This window comes from Labrus mixtus, chromosome 24 (genome assembly GCF_963584025.1).
Source record: "Labrus mixtus chromosome 24, fLabMix1.1, whole genome shotgun sequence".
In the NCBI taxonomy this organism is placed as follows: Eukaryota; Metazoa; Chordata; class Actinopteri; order Labriformes; family Labridae; genus Labrus; species Labrus mixtus.
In genome coordinates this window covers 9,771,701-9,798,123 of record NC_083635.1, presented here as the reverse complement: position 1 = coordinate 9,798,123, position 26,423 = coordinate 9,771,701, and the positions used below count along the sequence as shown (strand labels likewise).

Genomic DNA, 26,423 nt, shown 5'->3' with positions numbered 1-26,423 from the left:
GGAAGAGAGAGGAAAAGAGAGTGAGGGCTCTAATGGCCTAATAACGGTTTCCTGTTGCTATTTTCATTTTTAAGAGGGATCAGAAAAACATTGAGAGCAGGGAGCACAGAGCGCTCTCACCTCTGCTCTACAATTTTGACTTGGTTTATGTCTCAGCTGCTTTCCAGTCTAAAGAATAGCTGAATATCTGCAAAACAAACGTATAATTGCTTCCTTTAAAGACATGCACCAATACTAGTCATATTCAATAACTAATTGAATAGCTTTAATAATTTAGCTTTACACTCTGTTTACTGTTTTTGGGACTTTGCACATTTTGTTATACCTGATTTTTGCAGTTTTTAGTACCGCTCATACATTGTGTGCATTAATTGTGTTGGATTTGGATGCCTCCCCCATATTTGTTTTCAAGGCTGAATTTGGATTTGTAAAATTCTGACGGTTACATTTAAAAGCAGTTGTACTTTTGCAACATTTCTTTTTCTCACAGCAGCTCTTCCTGTCAGCTGACTCTCATTTCCTCCTTAAGTAATAACTTACTTCCTCACTTACTCGCATGCAAATGCAAATGCAAAAAAAAAAAAAAAAAAAGTCACACACAAACAGCGTCGTACCACTGAAAGCAGAAGAGGAACAGATACCGTCTTTTGGTGCCGCATAGAGTATCCACAGCAACCGCAACACACACACACCAACAGGTACACACACATACACACACAGACCACAATGGATCTCACAAAAACCACAAAGAGGAACAGTGAGGTTTGATGCATCTAGATGCGCAAACACACACATTCTCACACAAAGTTGAAACGCTTTTCGTTCAACCCTGTACCGACAAATCTTCCCTTTCATAAAATCAAAAGGGGGAACACTTAATGTTTGCGTCAAGGTCCACTTTTCCCCCGTTAAGAGGAACTTGAACTAACCGTTGGTAAAAACCTCTTTCTCTTTCTCACAGGTGGTTAGAGCCAGTCTGATGAACAAACTCATCCTGATGTCTTCTAATATTCAAACATGTCAGTCACCATGTGTCTTTGCCATGGAAAATGCAAAAAAAAAGCAGCTTGACTATATGCTGTGAATTGACTCGTCTGACACCAACCCTGCAGCCACGAGTTCCTGAATTAAAAAATAACAATATGGAAATTAGGGATGCATCGGTTCAACATCTGTATCGGTCGATTTTGGCCCTGTTCACAGAAATCGGCACGTCCTAAAATATTGGCATGCACCGGTGTCAGTAGCCGATGTATCAGTCTAGTAACTGCTGATCAGAGACAAGTTTTTTATCGGGCAGAAGAAGTCAGCTGTTCAGCAAACTCTGTTCTGTTTTCAAGGTTGGACATGAGAGAAAATGACTAACTCTTGTTTGCCTTGTATGTCATATAGAGGTATCTGTATTTAGCTCAATCTGTTTCATAACCAGCTAAAAAAACCTCACAGAAGCTTTAAAACACATGTTGCCATACAGACGTTTTTTGAAGCCTCTCTGTGGGAGTGCAGGTGCACCCTTAAAAGGCAAGGAGCTCCACATAGACAGATAGTGTTGACTCATTTTTCTGAATGAATTGGTCATGCACATTAACTCATGGGGTGTTGTCTTTACTCAAGAACGGTTGATATAGGAAAATAACTAAACATGTCTCTTCCACATTGAACCAGCTGTTGAGCTGCTTCCAGAGAAAGATGATCTAATGTAGTCACCACCTCTATATCAATACCTCCGGAGGGAAATGGGTTTCTCGTCAATTCAAAAAATAACCACCACATTTGTTTCTGTTTCAACCTAGACTGATCATGTAAAGTCATTGACCTGACGACACACGTCTTTTAAAATCTTAAAAAACGATTTGATACCGTTTTTGTAAAGCGGGTCATTTTCAGAGTCGACATGTCATGGCTGGTGTGATGTCACGGATTGACATGGTTAGCAACAGCAACGCAGTTCCCATGTAAAGACACGTCTGACTAATCCGTTAGCTTCCTGTTTTCCAGCATATGTAACACAGTTTTGTTAACGTCTGAGTGGTTGCTTAATGTGTTCTTGTTTGAGCCCATACACAGACTGCAGCGGGGTCGTTTCTCAATACTTCAGCTCAGGTGCTAAAGCAGGTCAGCCACTAATTGTAGGGTTGGTGTATGTCTGGCTCTTTCTGACCACATGAGCACTGGTGATGCTAAGCTATGTTGTGCATGTATAGAATAAAGGTTTGATTCAAAAGCTATGTTTTTAGATTCAAAGAGGTTACTACAGTTTAATTCGAGAGGGGGAATGGTTGGAGGAAAGAGTCACTGTACGTATCCATAACTGTGAGTGTCTGCTTCACACTGACAGGAGAATCTGTTCTGCTGTAAACTGCGTAAATCTGTGTGATCTTTGCTATTTCATCGACAAGTTAAACATGTGCTGCGGTTAGTGGAAGGGGCGGGACTACAGTTATGAGGGTCCACCATCCAGAACCCCTTCTTGGCTCCAAAAGACACCACCACTAGCGCAACATGTCAGCACCCGTCATGGGAGTATATTGGTCCTACAATGGAAGGAGATGGAGACGCATTGTCCATATTTATACACAGTCTATGGTTATAACTAGGGCACACTTGTTAAGGGATTGAGGCAGATTTTAAAGAGTGAGGTGAAGAGTAAATTATGTTCCTTGCTTGCATAGGCCTGACATATGAATCAGTTTTCCTCTCTTACCGGCAGTGATCTGAGTGTGCGTCGGGCTGGAGAAGGTGGCGGAGTTAAGCGCCGCAGATTGGCGAGTGTTGGCGGAGGGTTGGTGGTGATGGTGGTGAGGTGGCGTCACCCTCATGGAGTTCCTCCTCAGGTGCTCCAGCTCTGTTAGCCTCTCTGAGAACGCCAGGGTGCCGGGTTTGACCTCGTCCATCTTTTGACGGTGGCCTGGGAGTGAGAGATGACATTTAACTGTCATGGTTTGAAAATATTTCTCCTTGACACCAACTTTTTTTGCAGCGCGAAAAAAACGCGATTTGCTGACGCAGATTCATGCATGAAATCTGATTACATAATCCAGGGATTACAACCCTACTGGCTTTAACAATGCCCTAACATTATTAACACACTGTCTGCTACTGCGTGGGGAATCTGGCGATGGGCGCCGCGTAGGGGTCGGGCTGTCTCCCCGGGTGTGTGTGTCTGTGTGGTGGTCTGTCACGCTGTCTGTTGTGTTGGCTGCACTTCAAAGCCCTGAGACTGAGCTCCAGTTACAGGCACTTCCTCCCAAAGGGGGAAGTGTACATGTGTGTGTATTAATACTGTGTGTGTGTGGGCGAGTTAGAGACGAGTGATGGTTATTCACAGCTGAGCGGAGCTGGCAGGAGTCTTCCTCTCTTTCTGTCACCTCACGTCTCTCCTGACTCCTGACTATGTTCAAGTTCAATCCCATTTACCATGAATTCAAAATATTCCCCTGACATTTTTTTTATTACGCGGAAAAATCTGTTTCTCTCTTCTGCTTCATCGTCTGCTTCAGAAATCCCCTCATTTCATCACAGTGAGTGGGAGAGGAACTCAGCGTTGCATCAGGTTTCTTATTGACTCACTCATCTGAGACTTTGTCTGTAGGGATTACAGGCTTCTCCTCACTCAGCGTGCAGTTAGTTTGTGGGCTTTGCCTCTACAATACAACAAAAACAACTTAAAGTGATCAAATAGAAACTTCAGATTCAAACTGTAGTCTCACGTCTCTGTCAGCAAATAAGTAACTACACAATAACTCTATGATAAAGTAATTTATGGGTCAGAAACAATGATGTAGATGTAGATTATTTAACCCAGGATTTGAAACTGTTGCACAATACTCTGACATACAACAGCAGACTGTTGTTCAGCTGTGCAGCAGTTGTCAAGAATGTTATTGTTGAATGACTCTGCAAAACTCCAGTTTTGTTACGATGCCAGTATTTTTCTCAAGTTATTTTTTCTGGCCATGTTGTGCTTTATTGGACAGGACAGCTGAGGAGAGACAGGAAATGTCGGGATGAGAGAGTGGGGGATGACGTGCAGCAAAGGGCCGAGGTCTCATGCGAGGAGGACCGTCACCTCTTTACATGCAACGTAACCACGAGGCTATCCAAGAACCCACGATGCCAGCAGGTAACAATCTTGCTTTCCACATCTGCAGTATGTTTTTTTTAAAGTGATGTTTTGGTATTTTTGAAGTGGGGTTATGTGAGGTCAATAGTGAGTGTATTAGAACGTTCTCAGCGCTGTGTTAAACATTTGCGCGTCACTCACGTCGTGGCTCTCTGGGACCGTCCACCGTTATCTTAATGGCTCTCTGGTATGTGGCCACTTGAGGAGGGTTGGTGAACACCGTGATGGTCAGGGTGAAACTCTTCCCTATGAAAGAAAAGGAGAGGAGAGAAGATGGGAGCAGGCAGGTGGAGAGAGAATGAGAAAAGGATAGGGGAAAAGAAAGTCATGGAAAAAAAACGGTTAATTAGTATTTGAAACATTTTCAAGTCACACTCTCCTTTCTTTCCTGATTTCTTTCCTCTACTTCACTCCTCCCTCCCTCCTTCTCCTAAAATATCCTTTTGGTCTGCTTCATGCATTAAGTCATGAAAGTCATGGTGCCCCAGACAGGAATAAAGCAGAAGCCACACACATATACTCACTATTACACACACGGATAAAAACGGTAATATGAAGAAAGAGACGGACCACAGTGCACTAATTGATCCACTAAACCTGCCTGGATAGGTGGAAGTGTAGCGTGTGTAATTAGGTAACTGTTACTGGGTTTTTCATGTCTTGAGGCAGAATATTGAGTTTACTATATCAGACCATATTGATTATGCTGAGGCTAAAAGACAAATAAATTATATTTTAAATCACAGCAGTGTTAGGCAACACATTTTTGTCAAATAGCTAAGACACGATAAAATAGCATTCTGCAGTTTCTCCCCTTCATCTCAGCCTCCCTGAATAGTTCAATGTCAAGTAAATGTTGTGAATGTAGTAAAAGAGATTATGTTCATTGGTATGAAAAAAACAGGATGACTATTTATGGATTAATAGTAGTTTGTAATGTAAGTTATATTGTGAGTAAAATTAAACCTTATTGATTGATTAAAGTGATCTTTCCGTCACTTTATCATCACTGTTGCTATGGTAACTGGCATCCTTAAAAAAATGGGGCACTGATTTAGAAAAGAGGATAAAGTGTAAATGTATCCCAATATTTAAAGGGACACTCGTCGGCCAATCAGAGACAAGAGGATAATTTGACCGTGGTATAATCCAAAAATATCAACCATAAAAAAGTGGTATCAGTTGAACCGTGGTCATAAGTGAAAACAAATATATGTCGACTGTAATAAAAGGGTGTGTGTGTGTGTGTGTGCGTGTGTGCATGTGTGTGTGTGTGTGTGTGTAGCCTCAAGTTTGGAAGCAACACTCACTCATCACTAAGCTTTCTGCAAACACACACACGTGTAGGACCACCACTGCTGTTGTGTGCCAGGGCCGGAGTAAAGTTACCACATGCAGACAGTCTGATGCCACACACACACACACACACACACACACACACACACACACTAGACGTACAGTATGTGGGTAACACCAGGTGTTACTCTCACTTCTCTCTTGCTCTGTCTCTCCAAATGTGTCTGCTATCTTTTCAGTATTTTGTGTTTTTGTATTTGAGGCTTTTTTTTTCTGTTATTAAGCAAACATGTCACATAAAACGTTTTTTTTTTAATCTCTTGAACAAGAAACAAAAATACATGTACTGTTACGTTTTCTTGTGGCTTTATCCGACGCGCTCTAACTGACCATGAAAACCTTTAGCCGTTACTTTATGTGTCGTTTGCCATGCTGTTGGTACATGAAGCATTCTTCTTACCAGCCACACATACCATTGATTCATGCTATTATATGATGTGTGTGTTGTTCTTTGTGGCGTTTTAAAATGGACCTAACTGGCATAAATTGGCACCGTTCCTGTTGTTTATTGTATTTACACCAACAGGCCACTAGAGGGCATTTCCACTGAAAAGCTCCCCATGTTTCTGTTTAGTGTTCTTATACAAATTGATAAATATTGTAAATAAATTGTGTGGTGAAATTTTTTTTTTTTATCTTTTCACATGAGGGAGTTTACAGGAAGAGATTTTGTCTGACGAAGAGACAGGAGGAGGAGAACAGCTGAGCTCTTTGTGTCTGTTGTGTCTATCAGCCAACCAACCGGTGGCTTTGCACAAAAACACACACATATGCCCGCACACACTCACAAATGAAGTTTTCCGGTATTCTCTGTTATCACCCCTACATGTCTCTGTAGATAAGAACAGATTTCACACATGTGCTGTATTGTGTGTGTCTGTGAGCATCATGTCAGAGCCTGCAGAGACACCTTTTCTCTCAATCAGCCGATCAGATAGAATCTCTTATTTACCCCGTGTTATACCGAGCGATGTGTGTGTGTGTGTGTGTGTGTGTGTGTGTGTGTGTGTGTGTAGGAACAACAAGGTGGTGTTTGTGCGTTTGTTTGTGCATGTTCACAAAGAGTATGATATAGTGAAAGAGAAAAATGACGGTCCTGTTTAAAGGAGGAACTAACGCAGAGCCAAAAAAACTGGTTGCACTTGCACACACACACACACACACACACACACACACACACACACACACACTCCAACACCACTGCAACACGGCAGTAGCAACATAACAGATGACGTTGAATAGTTTACATCTGCAATTAACATTACATTTCCTGTCAAGCCACTGTGATATAAATAAGATGTGAGCTGAGAGAATGTTTCAGGGTTTTTGTGTCTTTCTTTTAAAACAATTTGAAACTATATTCTCACGGTGTGACTGATTTCAGGAGCAGAGCCATCACACATAAACTAACCGACTGTATATCATCGACTGCAAACTGCAAACAGATGGATTCACTCTGACTATTTCTGATATGCAAATCCACAGAGCAACTGCTGCGCTGTTTCAGTGTTGAAATAACAGCTTCTGCAAAACAAGGACCACTGGCCTAATGATGACTGAATATGAGATGTTTGACTCTGACTGCCACACACACAGAAACACACTAACCGCTAGTCAAACCACTAAAACCGCTCCTTGCTGTCGGCACCTAAGCTAACCACTTCCCACACAGACAGCTAATGACATTTAGAGGTTTTAGGTGGGGAAACTCAGCCTGACTTGTGACTGGAAAGCACACAGTTCACTATATCCCGCGTAGTAATCAAGATTATTTCACAAATTTGAGGCAGAAAAGTGATTGTGAACAACAAAATTGTCAAACAAAATTCCATAACTTGAATCATATAAGATAGAGAACATACTAATATCTGTCAGTAAACCAAGAGAATGTAAATCTAGACATTCTCTTTAGCCTTTTAGCACTAAAGTTAGCATATTTTAGCATAAAAGCAGTCAACCCAGATAGTGAACACAGTAAATATGATACGTTAGCATGTTAAAATTAGCATTTGGCACACCGTTTCTAGCATGGCTGTACTATTGTTAACCTTCAGAAGACACTACAGTGAAACTAAACCGTCATGAAATTGTAACCTAGTGGAAACTTGGTGGGCTATGTAGTGACCTGCTAGCATGCTACAGCACGCAAAACAAAATATATAAAAGTGTAGGGATGAAGACTCAGTGAATAAAAATACATCCAGGTGTTTTTTTTTTTATTTGCATATAAACAAATTTGCACTCCTCAAATTTTGATATCCTTCAATTTATAGAGCAGGATTGTCAAACATTGACAGTTATTCCTATATTTCTCTTCAGCTGTGCAGCAGTTGTCATTTTAATGTGTGTGTGTGTGTGTGTGTGTGTGTGTGTGTGTGTGTGTGTGTGTGTGTTCATGAATGTGTGAGTGTTCGCAGAGCTTGTGTACACAGGACTGGTGTTTTAAATAGATAAGTTGGGACATTTGCCTGCGACTGATTTAGAGTAACTGTGGTCTAGTGTGTCCGTTAAAGACATGAGGGGGGGGGGGGGGGGGGGGGTAAAGCGAGGTAGACTTTGAATGGTTGTGTTAGGAGGAAGTTCTGTGAATACTGTTTTTATTCACTTGTACTTCCCCTAATTTATCCACGCTGCCTCCTGTGTTAGTGCAGAACGCAGGCACTGCAATTCAACCTGTTTGGCGCCTTTAAAGGGCAGACTCTACTCACACTCACATTTTATGCGTCATAGTTCATTTTAAACGACATTATTTGTGTGTTTGTGGTTTTTTTTTGGTTTTTTTTACCTCTTCCACTGCGGCCGACAAAGCGCAGGTCGTTGAATCTGGCCACTTGGTTCTTGATTGCGGCCGTGGCGTTCCGAAGCTCAGCTGAGTAGTTTTCATCGTTCCCCGCCATTACCGTCACCAGGGTCCCGTCTGGGATGTCGCCCAAGGCAACCACCTGCAGACACGATGTGGGAAAAGGCCGTTTTAGTCTTCTTTTTGGTCAATATGTGAATAAAAAAAAGAGAGTTTACTGCGGCCGAACAATAAGCTCAAAATAAGTTTTCATGCTGCAGGCCAGTTTTCATTTACAACTTAGAATTGAGTTTTCCATGCAGGTTGTCTAATATCAAATAATAAAACAATAAAATGCGTCTTTGCCGTGATCCAGAACTATTTAAATGTCAAGAGAAATGAGAAAAATGTAATGAAGGGACATATTTTTCCCAAGAGAGAATGAAAGTCTTCCAAAAAAAAAAAAAAAACAGAACACAGAAATGTGAAAGAGCGCACTCGAGAGCACATTGTCTTCCTCCACATGTATGCAAATATAGAACCAACTGGAGGCTGATTTCCATATTAACGTTAATCAAAGAAAACCATCAGTGTGCAAATGACCACGTAGATACTGTACGACACCACGCACGGGTTCTCTTTAACCCCGAGCTCTCGCGGCGAGTAACCACAGCCTGTGATCGCTCTCAGGTGAACAGCATTTTAGAATAGTTTTACGGGAAATAATGTCGGCCAGACTCTGTATTTACAATCTGAAGTGGCCTTGAGAATGAGCTGAGACGTCAATATGCTCATGTAGCAGAAATCAACCCATGTTGGTATCGACCTGAGCAGGTCAGGTCTTGTGATTGGATGTAAATCTTGTTAAAGGAAAGCAGCTTTTACCTGCTTGGTGTGAAATAAAAAACGTAAACTTTTCACTCAAGAAGTGTGAGAGGACAAAAGCACATGCAAACACACACACACACACACACACACACACACACACACACACACACACACACACACACACACACATTCAGCTTCATAATTGTTTCCTTTGCCTTGTTTATTCTGCTTGGCTGGTTTTATGCTTTATTGCCTGTGTGTGTGTGTGTGTGTGTGTGTGTGTGTGTGTGTGTGTGTGTGTGTGTGTGTACATTCTTTCAACTACATAGTGTGTGTAATCTAATTACTGTACATACAGTAAGCGCCTGTGCAGAGTCCAGCATGCTCATGAAATTTGCACTTATGTCTCTCTACATATAGGGTATATGAGTGTGTGTGTGTGTGTGTGTGTGTGTGTGTGTGTGTGTGTGCATCATAAAAGTCATCCATCATCAGTAAAAGGCCGTGACATCCGCTCATGGCACTCCATAATGATGCATAATGCACCAAACTCCCTAACACACACACACACACACACACACACACACACACACACACACACACACACACACACACATCTATGTGCGCACATTAATGCATAAAACCCAATAAATCAATCAGTTGTGTGTTTTGCTGCTAAAAGCTGCTTTTCTGTAAATGCATTTTGTCTCAGAGTGCAGGATAACCGTTCACATACTCACACACACACACACACACACACACACACACACACACACACACACACACACACACACACACAATTACACATACAAACATGGATGCACCAGGGAGTACCCTTCATAATGTACATGTAAAACACTAAATATCTCTGCATCTTTTTTTTCTTGTATGAATGAGCACGATGGTTTTTTTTTCAGAATTTAGAATAATATGAAATCACAACATGCTGAAGCTGTTAACGGAAAAAAAAGTGCAGAAGAACATCTTCATCAGCTGATCAATGACGTTATCAAGTTAGCACAAATGACACATAGTGTTTTATAATCATAAATTGAGTGAGTGAGTGATTTGTGGACGACCAAATATCGACCGATGGTAACTTCACTCTATTATCATTCAGAAAGTATCAGTATTTATATTTAATTTTTCATTCTACAGTTAAATAATATTTGTATTTTTTATTTGACTAAAAGCAACATCAAAGTAAAACATTACAAACATAATTCAGAGTTTAAATCACACGTTTTTATACGGTAAAAGCAATATTAAATTAAATCGTTTATCAAGGAAGAGTTGATTTCATTGTTATTGATTTATTCATAACAATGAAATACATTTTGATTGTTGATCATAAATTGTAAATCTGTATCACTTTAGTAACAAGCTAAATGAAAATAGGTGTTGGGATTTAAAGCGACACACACACCTTAAATGCGATGGGCAGGGTCTTGTTACACCTCCAGTGTGTGGGCAGCACCGAGCACAGGAAGTTAGGACTGTCTGTCTTCATCAGCTCACCTGGATGATCTGAGATCACCTGAAATATAAACCACAGTTTAGCTTCCGTGTGACGTTCATCATGTTAGAAAACATTCAGGAGTGTTTTTAGACGTATCTCAACGTCTCCGTACCTCCACCATGCCGCGGTCGGCCATTCGCAGTTTGCTCACCAGAGCGGCCCCGCCTCCGGCCTCCTGGGCGCCCAGCGGCAGGGCCTCAGCCATCTTCCCCCCCGAGGCGAGGGTAGTGGATGGGGGGGTGTAACGCCGGCCGGGGGCTGGGTCTAATAGAGGAGAGAAAGGTTATACGAGGTCATTTTCCATATAATTATTCTCTTAAAAGCTGCAGATTAAAGATTCAACAGATTTGAAACAAACAGGTCAACAGCTATCGATTTAGACGATAAATTATATTTTATAACACAGAGTAATATGTTTCAAATTCTATTCCTCTTTTTCCTTAAGTTTTTCTTAACCCCAGGCAAAATAAAAACTGAAAATCTTCGGGTTTAGGATTGTAGGCGCAAATGTTTTGTCTAACGTCTTTGTGGTGTCTGGGAAACTGTTCAAGATGTTTTTCACTTCATAACAGCTTACAGATAAAAAATAATGAATCAAGGGAAAATGACAGATTCATGTCCAAGTCTTCAGACTGATCACAAACACTGACATTGTTAAAAATGTGAATAAACTTTGGGAGGGATTTTTGTGAATACTGTGCGACACATAAACTGGAGTTTATTTCATATAAATACATGAAAAACAAGACAATAAATCAGTGCTAGAGAAAGAAGGAGGATGTATGAAACCAGGGATCAAACTCAAACACACACACACACACACACACAGACACACACACACACACACACACACACAGACACACACACAGACACACACACAGACACACACACACAGACACACACACACACACACAGACACACACACAGACACACACACACACACAGACACACACACAGACACACACACAGACACACACACACAGACACACACACACACACACAGACACACAGACACACACACACACACACACACACACACAGACACACACAGACACACACACACACACACACACACACACAGACACACACACAGACACACACAGACACACACAGACACACACACACAGACACACAGTGCATGATGACACACACACACACACACACACACAGACACACACACAGACACACACACACAGACACACACACAGACACACACAGACACACACACACAGACACACACAGACACACACACACAGACACACACAGACACACACACACACAGACACACAGTGCATGATGACACACACACACACACACACAGACACACACACAGACACACACACACAGACACACACACAGACACACACACACACACACACACACAGACACACAGTGCATGATGACACACACACACACACACACACACACACACACACACACACACACACACACACACACAGACACACACAGTGCATGATGACACACACACAGACACACACACACAGACACACACACACACAGACACACACAGACACACACACACAGACACACAGACACACACACACACACACACAGACACACACACACACACACACACACACACAGACACACAGACACACACAGACACACACACACAGACACACACACACAGACACACACACACACAGTGCATGATGACACACACTGTGCTCACACATACCAGAGTGTGCAGTCATCAAACTAAAGACTGCAGCGGCTCTCTGCTTTCAGGGAATAATTGTCAGAGAAGGGGCAGGCAGATAAACGGACAGCTGTGCGTGTGACTGTGCATTGTGTGTGTGTGTGTGTGTGTGTGTGTGTGTGTCAAAGGCTCACGGCTTGTCAGTCAGCCAGCCCACAACTAAAGCCACATGCTGGTGGTTTGGAGTTTAGTTTACAGTTGAAACCTTCACACTGATACTTCACTTTGTAAAGACTGTGACCTCACTGAGAGCTCCACCGACCCGCACAGACACACAGCCGACACGCACTCACACAGTCCTCTCCTGCTGAATTACTCACGTTATTGTCCGACAAACTAGAAGACCTCGACTCACGCGTTTACTTTTACGAGCGTGAATGGGTCAATTTTGGAATGCAGTAATTCAAATAATATCATTTTAAAGGAAGGTTAGAAAGAAAATGAAAGAAGTGGCAGAGATGAAGTTCATCTTCATGGCGGTCTGCTTTGAGGTTTGAACCATCAGAATTTTTAACGGTTTTAAAACAGCGAGTGTGAAATGAGGAGATTTGGGGTCATACATTTTAATGAACGCTTGCTCATCAATTCCTTTTTTATCTATTCATTTAAAAATGGCTTTTTAATTGACCAACTTTGTCAATGACCTGATGACTGAATTGGGGGGTTGAACAGATAGAGAGGAGGCAACTTTTAAATACACAGGAGTGTGAATTATTTTCTTATTTTCTTGCATTTTTTTTGTTGCAAAACACAAGCTGTGAATGTGATTTTAAATCACCGGGCTTTCTAATGACATAAAATACCATCGTAAAACAAATCATGACGTATATGAAAGTTTTTTTTATGGATTACTTGAACTTATAGCATTACTGAGCCTGCAGTGTTTCTGTGGTTCATTAATGCAGGAAGTTAGATATGTACATGATAACCTCCCTCACATCAGGCTCATATAATATAATATGATCCAGTCCAGAGGAAAACAATAAAACATTTGTCAAAAGCACACCAACATCATTAAATAATGTTAAAGGGATATATAAAGGAGATCTAAGAGAACTTAAAACCTTCATATTGATGTGAAGATGAGGCGCATGTGTTGCCTGAAACGGTCAGAGAGCATTTATATGAAAGAGATTTTTTTGATTGTTGGATTCTGTTTTCTTCTTATTCACACTTTAAACGTTTCATTAATTCGTTAAAAAAGACTTTTACCGTATTTGGCGTCCCACAGAAACACCATTTGTGCGCCACAGTGCGCCCACAGATACTCAATTTCCCCGATCTTCACAATAAAACCTCCCGATTTAGTCTTGAAATGAGTTTCTAGTTGATAATCTTCACTTTGTCCAGTTTGTCTGCAGCTTCAGTCTCGCTCAAAGTCGCAGGCTCGGTGTCCCGTCCACACGCGCCGGAGTCCAGCCTTTTTGTGCGCCAAAGTCCGGAACCAAACAGCGTCCAAAGCAAGATCTCCAAGGCTGGAAGAAACACTAATGTGTTTTTCTTGTGTCTTCCTTTAAGTAAAAAAGTCCTTTAGTTACTTGAAGTGGATTTTTCAGTGGCTCCTTCTGTCCCCTCTCTGTTGAAAGTTGTCTTCCAAACACGTTTTGCGAAACAAAACACGAAGCCAAACGCAATAAACCTGAACTAACGTGGCTTTAAATCTCGTTTTGTCCCGGTGTTGATACCGAATCACACGGCTTTCTCTCTCTCTCTCTCTCTCTCTTTCTCTGTCTCTGCCTCCCTCTATGTCTCTCTCTCATCCAGAGTACTTGAATGTCACCGCGGCTCACAGCGCCAGGCTTTTACCGGCAGACCTCTGGATTTGCATTTCATCTGTACACGGAGAAGGCCTCAGCCAATGGGGTAGCTCGCCGCTTGTTGTCAGTAGAAAGGGCTTGACCAATCAGCGTCATGTCCGTCCGGGAGGAGGCGGGGTTTAGCGGAGAGCAATTTCCTCACGCACTGACGGAGAATCAACTGCATCTCTTTGAATTCAGCGTGTGATCACCAAATACAGAACGTGATGTAAAGCAGGACAGTCTCAAATCTCTACAATATCTAATGTTTGAAACTGAACAAGGAAATAAAAAATGAGCAAAATTCTAAGACAAATATGAATACATAAAAACGACTCCAAATTAAAATAACACAAAAAATGATTAAAATGTCAGAACTAATGTGTAAAGAAGTAATAACACACTCATGCAGTAAATGTCCCGTTCTCCTCTTTCTTTTTCTTTTCTTCTGTTTTTCACTAAATATGCAAAATATAACTAACACAACCCAGTCCATTGCTCAACAACATAATGTCTCCAGACACTCTTAATTCCTCTTCATAAAAAAAACGCTTCATAAACTGTGACTGGTAAAAACAATAGAGAGCCATCAGCAGGCTGTCAGTACCGGATACAAACGAGAGGGGGCAGTAAGTGATCTGAGTCATAACACAATCCCTCTGAAAGCCTGAGTGAATGAACAGCAGGGCCTAAACCAACACACACACACACACACACACACACACACACACACACACACACACACACACACACAGACTTCATTTAAAAAAAAGGGGAGATATATTCAGTGATATATATTTCCTGTATAATATTTTTAAATGGCTAAAAACATCCTTTTAGAAAGCTCCTAATTTAAATATCACTCGCCGGCTTGTATTTCTTACTAATTATTATTTAAAAAATTATAACTAATCATTAAAACTCATTACAGATTTTTTTTTGTATGAAGTTGTTGTTTATGTTGTCGTTATGTTTATTCATGGTTTGAGACATTTCCTGCTTTAAGATTTAAACCTCAGGTGTATTGGACAGTTTGCTAATGGTTCTATAAAAACATTTGTTTTCTAATTTGTTGCTTATTTAAGTGTTAACTATCTCGTGATGTTTTGCATGAACTCTGATTATTCATCGTCGTCTCGGTCACGTTCCTCTTCACAAATGATTTTGACGTTCAGGTTTTCCTTTCAGAAAACACAGATGGTACAAATCTGAGATAACAAAACATTACTGATGTCGAATTTATACTGACAAGTGTTTAAAACCTGAACGTATTTTTGATTAAACGCACGCTTTGGCTTTCATTTTAATTCATCTTATTTTATCAATCAACCACAATCCTCAGTGAAAGACTGAAAATGATTCATTTTTTACAAATGTGTCAAGTCAAAACAGAGACAAAATGATAGTGAGGCTGAACTGTTGGAATTTGTTTTAAAAAACAACAACAAAATAATTCTAATTAAAAAGAGATGAAATTAAAAAAAGTATGGCCTTGATGTAACACTTCATCAGAGGAAAGCTTCAATCATTTTCTTCTATATATCATGATGGAAATTTACATAATGGACATAATTTAAATCATTTATCACTATCTCATTAGTCACTTTATTTATTTCTTAATTATATTTCTATGAAGTAAATGTTTATCAGGCTGTTGACACCAAAATGTTGTGAACTTTACACACTTTAATTTGCTGTGGGAATTTTTAAACCTTAACATAAATGTTTAGCCCGTGCAAAAACGTGGAATTCAGGAATCTTAAAAGACCTGAACTCTGAGTGCATTCAGGGGATTCTTCAGTGTGGTACTTACATTTTTACACGACCTTTAAAAAGTTTAATTAAAGGTCGATTATATCAGATATGGCATCCATTAAAATCAGATGTTATATTTTTAAACAAAGACGTTTTGTTGCTGCTTTAAAATAAGAAAGTGAGGGAGTTTGAGCTCTTTCAGAGTCTGAGAAGTAAAATGTGTGTGTGTAGATTGGTTCACGTTAACGGCTGGTTTTAGTCTTAAGCTTTATTAAACATAACAATCCTTTACTTTGAAAGGGCTGAGCGTCCAGTATCCTGAGCACCTGTCTCAGCTGAGTGTCTTTAGGAGTCAGTCGATGTGATTCCAGTTAAATCAACGCGCTGTCGGATGAGTTTTAGAGACACGCCAGTCTGCTCCTGCCTGCGTCCCTCTGTAGCCGAAGGGCGGATGATAAAAAATGTAAACGCCTCCACTCTTGTGTCGGCCTGAGATGGACGTGACGTGATTTGCCCTCGGAAAATATCTATTTTTCACTTCCTCACGCGGGGCCTCTTTGTCCTTTTTTCCCCTCGTTATCCTAAAATCATCTGCTCAGACTGTTCGGAGTAGCATGTCAAAAATGTACCGACTGGAGCCTTCAAAACTGAAATCAAAAACACATTGTCCCTATATTTATCCTCTTGTATTTAGCAGCTGCATCTAAAGCATTTCTGTCAACCTGCAATTTCATCAAAGTTAGCGTCATTAAATCTGACACTGGACATTTATTCCTCAAAGCACCAACACTTATCAATAATTCAAACAATGAAGGCTGCATTGAAACCACATATGTGTGCATTTCAGGCTTTCTGCCAAGCATCACACAGATTCTATAAGAACTTTGAAACGCCTTTGACCATTCACACACACACACACACACACACACACACACACACACACATCATCAAATATGTCGGTTGTTTGTGGCAGTGTTTAAAAAAAAAAAAGGATGCTTGACGATGCCTCGTGTTGCAAAAAAAAACAAAGAAATTTAGTTAAAAATGTAAATTTGGTTTACATTTTTTAATCCCCTAAATAATAATAAAAGAACGGTTCCCCTCCCACACAGTGCTTTAAGGCTTAACGATTAAATCAAAGGGGAAACAATATAAAAACACATGAAGGTGTAATGAAACAGTGGAACGAGAGAGAGAGAGAGAGAGAGAGAGAAAGCACAGCAGGGTGGAAGGGAGTTGTATTTCGCTCTGCAAGCGTTTACCACTGAGTGACTGGTAACGGGAGCCGGTCATTGTCCTCTGATCCATAATCAATACCCAGTCACAATCACCTATCGAAGTTATTGATAGCAGCATTATTTCCATAAATCCACCAAACCGTAACCACATATTCCTCGAACTGAAGAGCGGCTACAGAAACACTTTGAAGGAATACAAATGTTTGCAATCTCTTCGTCAACATCCTTAGTTTGCACATAAGTTGGTTGGTTATAAACTCGACCTGACGGTTCTGCAAAAATATGTTTCCGATGTTTATATGATCATTATCTCTGATCCCAGACTCACTAAAAAAAAAATCACCCTACACCCTTTTAATGGATGTAAAAATACCTGAAACCCCTTAAATATATAAATGAACAGGAAAGACAAACACTGCTTCAAAGATCCTACAGGAACCCGTTCCCCAAAACAAGAGCCGGCTTCTGGGAACATTTTCTTGTATCACATTAAGTGCAAGCATTTTCTCCAGCATGGTAAAGACAGTGACCAAGGATAGTTTTCATAAAAATGTAAATTGCAGGTCTGAGGCAGGATGCAAATTCAGGTGGCCAGCACTTGAATGACACCCTAAAATAAAATAGCAGATTTTAAAACTTCAATGTGATTCTTGATATCGATACCTATTACGATACCACGGCGACACAAGTCCTGGGCGTCCGGCGTTTCTCGTAATCAACGGCCAAAAAAGTCCAGGCAAACTCCTTGCACACTGTCAAACATGTTACGGTGCTGAAATGGTGCTAATAATAAATGTGTGCAGTTTACAAAGTGCTCTCAGTCTCTTTCGCTCCCTGCTGCTCCTGGTTAAAACACATCTGAGGTAAGCTGACGTTTCTTTTACAGCTCCTGTTCTCGTGGACACTATCATCATTAAAATCCTGGAGATCTTAAACAGATTGAAAGTATCAAAGTTTTGCACATTTTGAAGACCTTGACCCCAACAGGCGTTTCCTTGACCCTGAATCGAGACAATGAAATAATGTGTAATTTATGGAAGATTACAGTGTGACAAGCTCCGCAGAAATATGCTCTTCTGACTGTTGGCCTCAAATGTTGTGACAAATGATAGGACAAACTATTTTGCAAAACATCACATAAAACAAGACGAACACCTTGGTTTAGTTCAGCTGAGATACAACAGAAGACTGGAAGACAAAACCACGCTGATCATGATGATGACTGTGAGGCGTGAAGTTGAATAAGCTTTACCAAAGAGTCCGCTTCCTGTCCGACCTTTTCTCATCAGGTACATGGCCCAGGACAGGGGGCCAGAGCTGGAGAACGCCCCCGGATTCATGCCTCGATCCTGGGTGCAGAAGCGGCAACAGCTGGGGCCAGACGTCGGACACCCAGAGGGAAGAGCGAAGATGGTGTCAGTGTAAAATATAAGGAGGAGAAGAAGAAGGACGACAGCAAAAGGCCATGTAAACAAGGACAGAAAGAAAAGGAACAGCCAAGGTAAGTTTTTCTTGAGCCAAAAGTCCAATATTTGAAGTTTAATTAGAGCTCCAGCCTGTCCTCACCTTCACAGACGGCTTTTATACCCCTCATCTACTGTACCCCCCCCCCCCCCCCCCCCCCTCCATCCTTCTCCCTCCCGCAATCTTCCCCCTTCATATTAGCAAAAACATGAAAAAAAGTGAGGGAGTAAAAAGCGAGGGAGTAAGGAGGAGGTGGTGGAGAAAGAGGAAGGAGCCAGTCAAGCTTAATTCATTCCCCCCTTCTCTAAAGCGTAGCCACGGGGGACACGGCTCCACTTTGCCCTCGGGCTCTTTAAAGCTGCTAATTTCATTTAGCTACTCAAATGATTTTTTTTTTTTTTTTTTACCCCTTTTGCCTCCCCTCCCCTCCCTCCCTTTGCCCTCCTTACCCTCCCTTTTATTCTCGCCATGTCGAAGTTATGTTTGAAAATTGAGGTCACACACTTGCAAAGCGCTGAAACCTGAGAGCATTTTTTTTTTTTTTTTTTTTTTTTGTACTTTAAAGAGAATAAAATATAATGTACAGATGCATTTTACAGAGTTAGATAAAGTCACATGTTTTGGGTAAAATGAGTTTGTTTTAGTAGCCTCTGAACTGTCATCATGGGACAGCTACACTGATATAATATGTAGAGGGTGTTGACGAGACCACTTCTACTCTTCATGATTAGATAACTCATTCTATTTAAATACAGAGGAAACTAAAGACATGATAAATGATTTTAATAAAATAATATAAAATAATTGAATCTTCCAAAATACTCCGTCGCTTTCTGTTTTTTAAAGTTAAAAAAAACAAAAAACCTCAAGGTGACCACTACGACACACACACACACACACTGCTGGACAGTGAGCTTCCCACAGAGACTCTCTCAGAGGCCCTCTGGCTGGTGACATCACCACAAAGTCCCTGTGTGTGTGTGTGTGTGTGTGTGTGTGTGTGTGTGTGTGTGTGTGTGTGTGTGTGTGTGTGTGTGTGTGTGTGTGTGTGTGTGTGTGTGTGTGTGTGTGTGCTGAGAACAAGAGAACCCAGGGTACGCTGACTGTGACTGTGAGCTCGACAACCTCAGACCAACAGTGGTTCTGGTGTGTCACTGGGTTATGGTGAGCCACAGTGGTCGTCTGAAGAGTGTGTGTGTGTGTGTGTGTGTGTGTGTGTGTGTGTGTGTGTGTTCATAGTAAGGCAAAACCAGGCCCATGAAAGCTCAGTTTCTCCTGTGTGTGTGTTTGGTTAGCCGTAGTGTGGCTCTGGAAACATAACCGCTTTGGCGGGCAGATGAACGGTTTGGAACAGAGAGAGTCGTCATCCTGATTTTCTCTTTTGGTCTTTTTCTTCAATATTTTCTTTGGAGCTACTGTGTTCGTTTCTTTTGGATCTGGTTGACCCCGGGTGGACAAAGCGGTGCCTCTTGTCTCTACGTCGACACTTAAGCACATCCGAATGACCGTCAAAGGAGAGGAAGTCGTGCTGAAGTGGAAACAAAAAAATAAAGTCAAAAAATAAATGTCAGCTCTCAGTCCGCCAGCGGCTGTCTGTCCCTGTCGTCCCCTGAGCTGAGGCCACCCTGAGGCCAGTGACAGTGGCATGGCAGGGATCAATACCACACACACACACACACACACACACACACACAGAGTGCCACCCTGAGCGAGGGATCGATGGGGGGATAGAGAGAGTCTGGTTTTATCTGATCAGCACCTTGAACACCTCATCTCAATCTGATGAGGATCACATCTCCGAGTAGAAACAACCGTCCATTTTTATACTTTAATTCATGTTTGAACAATTATTCATCAAGAGAAACTTTTGAATGTCCTTCCTAGACAGAAATATAAATGTAAATAAATACACTCATCCTCTAACAAGCAACAATTATAAGTATTTAACGGGTCACGCTGGTATTTGACTCTGTAGGTGTGAATGTGAGTGTGTCTGGTTGTCTGTCTCTTTATGTCAGTCCTGTGATTGACTGGCGAGCAGTTTAGGGTCTGCCCCGCCTTTCGCCCAATCACGGCTGAGATCGAAAGTAAAAATGACTTTAAAAAGTTTTTTATAATAATATTCTTATTATATTATAAGTTATAATATTTAGCATGAAAAAGAGAAACCTGTCTGAAGGGAAAGATACTGTCACTTTGTCCTTGGCAAACATGTTCCTGAAATGACATAAAAAGGGGAATACACGCACACACACACACACCTACACACACACACACACACACACACACACACACACACACACACACACACACACACACACACACACACTAAAGACAGCACAGTTGAGTCAGTTCAGACACTTCAGTAGATTTGTATTGAAGCACTCTCATCAATTGATCAGTGACGGAGGAGTTAGCAATTGTCTCTAGTTAACAGAGCAGCCGAATCTATCCCTCGCTCACACACACACACACACACACACACACACACACACACACACGGTATATACTGTATATGCACACGCACACACACCTCTTCTATAATTCATGGGGTGTATTGTGCGGATGCAGTTAACTGCCGCTTAAAAGTAATTAATTGATTTTCTGACATATCAGTTAGCAGCAGCACCAAATGACACACACACACACACACACACACACACACACACACACACACACGTACACACACACACACACAAAATGCAGACTTGCACAAGGACATAGGAAACAGTGATATCCATGCACAGTCACATAACAGTGCTGCTTAGACTCACACACACGCACATATATGACCTGACTGTAATTATACTACTGTATGACACACACACACACACACACACACACACACACACACACACACACACACACACACTTTTTACATCACAAACATACGTCACAGGTTGTCTTAACTTAAGTGTTTGCAATAATTCTAAAAACATTTAGAATTTATTCATTAAGCTCGTTTTTTTTAAGACATTAACAGAAACTAAACTCCCTGGAAGTTAAAGGTTTTATAATCATTTTTTAAAAGAATGTCCACATTAAAAAGAATAAATAAAATAGTTAACGATTAACAAACGTTAATCCCCGCTCTGGACTGTTGTTTGTGTTCGATGGAATTTAGGAATCTAAACGTTTTATTGCCGTAGTTTTCAAAATGATGCTGTACACTCGTTGTGCAGCTCACTCCATCCTGCAAAAACGTCCTCCATCTTTGTGAGTGTTTAAAAAGTTCCACCCCCTTGGCCCTAACCTTTTTTAAACTCGATTTAATCCCCAATCTTTCCTGTAGTTCATTTCTAGTCGTTCACTTTGTCCACCAGCGCTTAAAAAGACCTGTAACACAGTGATGATGATCCAAACAAAGAATGTGTATTCATCCGCGAGGAAAAATAGTCCTTTCTTCCTTTTTTTGCAAGATTTATGAAAATGAAATTGCACATCTGTTTTAGTAAATTACTGAGATTGTCTCTTTATATTCAGATGAAAATGGTTTGTAGTTTTCTAATTTGCAAAAAAAGAAGTATTTATTTCCTCCTTTGTGTGTGTGTGTGTGTTGAATTATTCAGCCGTCCACTGTGATGAGAGTAGATGGGCTTATTCTTGCTTAACTTAAAATTGATTTTCTGACACAAGAAATGAAGGAAAGGGAGAGAGGAAAAGAGCGAGAGAGAGAGAGTACGAGAGAGAAAGAGAGCAAACTTATTTAATAATGCACACAGTCAAAGTCATCAAAATGTTCCTTTTTTATCACGGAAATGGAATAAAACGACGGAAGACAGAGACAAGTGAGACAGAGTCTTGGAGACAGAATGACAGGATGAGACAGAGAGACAAGCACGACTGATAGAGAGAGGAGAGAGAGAGAGAGAGAGAGAGAGAGAGAGAGAGAGAGAGAGAGAGAGAGAGGAAGATAGATTCGCCTCAGGCTCTGTTTAGTGCAGTTTGAATGGCTGAGCAGGTGCATTAGAGCAGAAACTTTTAAATCGCACACACACCAAAAGGAGAAACACACACACACACACACACACACACACACACACACACACACACACACACACACACACACACACACACACACACTGCAGGCTGGACAGTGAAGATGGACGTCACAACTGATCAGAAAGGTTTACTGCTGGGGAAGTCCAATTCTGTCCACTCCTGAACTCTGTGAGAGTCCTGACAGGTGACTCACAACAGGACTCTCATCCACATACGGCCCGCTTCAAACGCTTTTACAAACGCACGCGTCATGTGCACATTTATAAAAGTGAAGTTTGACAAAAACACAGCAGGGGAACTGCCACGATGGCAGATAGCGAACTGTTTCAAATGAAATGTTTTTGTAAAGTCTGTAGCCACCTTTGACGACGAAACAGTCGATCCATACAGTGCGGAAAAACCTTCGAACAGGCGTGATAGACACCTACAATTTGTCTTGCTAAAATGCCCACAGTCATACCAGCAGCTGCTAACATGCTCACGATGTCAATGCTAACACAGCGAGCAGGTTTTCAGCGCTCAGTGTGAGCCGTTGTTTGTCTCCGCCCTCACAGCGCTCTCAGTTGAAAACAGTTAAACCTTTGGAACTCGGCCACGCTTGTCAATGTCAATTCTCCCCCGCTGACCAATCAAATTCAAGAAGGGGCGGGACTTCCGATACCAGCTTTTTCATCAACAACGGCAGAGGAGATGCTGATCTGACTCGTCTTTTCAGGGGGAATCATTTCCGGGTCTAGAGCTGCTGCTGAGGCCAGCACACGAGTCCTTTTTTTGTTATTGGTGATATTTCCTTGAATAACGGAAACTATTTACTATTTTTTCATCGTGTCTACCAGATAGAAACATCTAGTAAGCATCCTGATCAGATCCTAAAACCATCGACTTTTTACTTCTTCTAATAATTCACTGCATAATGTTGTGCAGCAAACAGGAACTGCATTTACATCATATCCTCTTTGTGGTGTTATGATAGTACGTTAATGAGGCTTTTTGGCAGGTCATGATCTTTTAGAGAGACCAACGCATGCACTCGTAATATGATGCAGAATGGAAGTTTTGCGGAGTGAGCTGAGGTTGCTGTTGACGCACCTGCAAAATAAAACAGTAGAAATAGTTCTGTGGTTATGTAATTGGAAGTGGAGTAATATGTGGGCTCATAGATGGATGGAGCAGCAGGAGTGGTGTGTGGATGCAGGGATGAGTCCAGGCCCAGAGGGCAGGAAGAGACGGAGGAGCGTCAGATTAAGGGTGAGATCCCTGAGGAAACGAGGGACTGAGAGGAGGAGGACGCAAGCTTTTATCATCAGTTTGTCTAGATTCCTAACTTTGCCATCTGTGTGACTGAATAGAGAAACATTGAATCATTCACAGATATCATTCTGAGGAGGGCCTGCAGCATGTTTCTTACTAAACAGAGTGTATTTGCTCTGTGGTGCGACTTCACTGTGAGTGTGTAGAGGCGTCAGAGGACACTGTAACAGTCACATGCTGTACACACACTCCTCAAAGCGCCCCGTCATTATTGACAGACACAAAAATCAATGGGCGTTTTCTTCGGCTGAGATCATTTTCTGACAGTTGGAGAACGGGACTTCCAATCAAGTAATTAGCCATTCACACCCCTCAGGCTTTGGTTACTTTTCTGTTGCGTCTGTGTGTGTCTGCCGCGTCTGTGCGTGCATGTTTGCATGCTAAGTAACCCAGAAGATTCTGAAAAAACACCAAATGGGTCATCAAAGTGGAAGGAACCATCAGAATCAGCCAATCAGGCACGTTCAAACCCAACCACACGGGGACGCAAACCGTCCCAAACGAGCCAATGAATAAATCAGAAGGCTTAGTCGCAGGGCGGAATTTACAATACAGAATAGCAGGGCGCTAATGGGTGTGGGCGACACACACACACACATAAAGACACTTTGCATTCACTTGTTAACCACAATGTGGGGACAAATGGGGATGGAGGGAAGGAAGAGGGGGTGAGAAAAGGGTGAGTCGACTCTTTGCATGACTTCTTCGTTAACCACAGCACCGAAGGGACCTCGCCTCGCCTCGCACAGGACACGTGTCCCACCGGACTTTTCAGACACTCAGCCCCGCGTCTCGCCCATTAAGGCAGAGGGGAACCAGCGCGCTGTGGGTAAAAAAAAAAAAAAAAAAACGAAAAAAGCCGACGATGATCGGGGACGCCATCGATCGTCGGATGGCTGTTTTCGCTGTTGGCGGTTTCGCGGAACTTCGGAGGAGGTTAGAGTCAGCGGGGAAGTGTAGCGAAGCAACGAGGGCAACTGAAAATAGACACTGGTGACGGCATTCTTTAAAAGAAAATGAAAACAGCATTTTACATTTGCATGGTTTTATGGACGTGTAAAGATGCAAATTGTCAAACTAAGTCGTAAAATCGAGAAAACGATGCCAAACGTAACCAAACTGCAAACCACACACACACACACACACACACACACACACTCGGAGGGTTGGTGTTGACCAAAGTTGCTGGAGAGCTTGAATTGGGTGCACGCTGTGGGGAGGTTCACTTTTTACCATGAATTGGGGTCTGTGGCCAACTGGTGGTTCCTTTAAACACAACACGGTCGGTCAAACATTTTCCGATCTTATCAAGAGCTCGCACCGAAGACGAACGGTAATCAGGTCGACGGGATAACACACAATCACCCACAAGCTATTAATGCTTCTTCTGGAGAGACGGGACAGCAGGTAGAGTCGGGAAATCAGGGAGAGTGGGGAATGCCGACGTGGGTCAGACTCGAAAACCTGGGCTGCATGCTTGGAGTGTAGCAGCGTCTGTACAAGGAGTGTGCAAACTAACCACTCAGCCACCGGCGCCCCATCAGGTCACATTTTTTTTTGACAGCTTTTTCAAAGGAGTAGAAAAGCCTCAGAAACAAATCCGAGATCAAGACTCAAAGATCAGACGTGAAACTGTGCAGAACAGGTCGATGTAAAAACAGCGAGGAGGAGGAAGGAAGTGAGCGAGGAAAGCAGAGAGGGAGGAGACGCGGGAGGAGAGATGAAAAGGAGAGGAGGAAATGAAGGGATCTTTATTGGAGCTCCGTCTTCCTGCTGCAGCCGATGGAGGAGGACAGTAGGAGGGAGGCGCTGTAAAAAATGACGCTAAGGCCGCACACAGAAAAACCCACTTTAATATGCAACATGGGTGATCGCTGTCTTTTTGATCCAGCATGTTTCCAGCACGTACCTCCTCCTGTTTCAGTAACTATGGTCAAAACTACAATACACTGACTGCATTTTGCTTCAGTTTATTCTAATGAAACTCTTACCATAACTTCCACATTTAACTATTTTTTTCCCCTGTTATCTTTTATTTAAATTCAATACAATTTTAACAAAAATCTTCTGCAGAATAAAAATGTTGGTGTTGTGAATTTGTGATAAAAGCCAACAGCTAATTGTTGACATTTTGTACAGCGGCAGCTACTGCGATCAAACGGCGCAGTAAGGCTGTGTGATGTGAGGCCAGATCGCCACATGGGAGCCACTGTGTGTGTGTGTGTGTGTGTGTGTGTGTGTGTGCGCGTAGGTGTGTCCTGCCTGTGTGTGGATGTGTGCTGAGTAAGAGAGAAAAAGACAGACAGATACAAGATGAATCCATAGAAGGAATTCTGTGCTTATTCCCAGGCTTTGGTATTAGATCAGAGATCACAGCTGGATAAATGAACCACAACACAGAAACAAACACACACACACAAAAACACACAGAGAGAGAGAGAGAGAGAGAGAGAGAGAGAGAGAGAGAGAGAGAGAGAAAGACCACAGGGTTAAATAAAAGAAAACATTTCAACAAGAGCACTAGAAATGAAT

At 41.8% G+C, this 26,423-nt stretch overlaps 1 protein-coding gene across 6 annotated transcripts in view; it reads right to left on the bottom strand.

Annotated features, from left to right (window-relative positions):
- runx1 (RUNX family transcription factor 1) overlaps positions 1 to 26,423 on the bottom strand; it is a 40,047-nt gene that overhangs the window by 3,638 nt on the left and 9,986 nt on the right. Inside the window, exons 2-7 of one of the 6 annotated variants that reach the window (XM_061032457.1) lie at positions 18,367 to 18,485; positions 10,718 to 10,869; positions 10,513 to 10,623; positions 8,265 to 8,421; positions 4,265 to 4,369; positions 2,705 to 2,908 (exon numbers count right to left, since the gene is read on the bottom strand). In XM_061032457.1, the coding sequence (XP_060888440.1) occupies positions 2,705 to 2,908; positions 4,265 to 4,369; positions 8,265 to 8,421; positions 10,513 to 10,623; positions 10,718 to 10,869; positions 18,367 to 18,454 (817 nt within the window). In that variant the 5' untranslated portion in view covers positions 18,455 to 18,485. Of the gene's footprint in view, positions 1 to 2,704; positions 2,909 to 4,264; positions 4,370 to 8,264; positions 8,422 to 10,512; positions 10,624 to 10,717; positions 10,870 to 13,537; positions 14,130 to 18,366; positions 18,486 to 26,423 lie in introns of those variants that run through there. The other 5 variants (XM_061032458.1, XM_061032461.1, XM_061032459.1 and 2 more) reach the window with 5 other exon arrangements.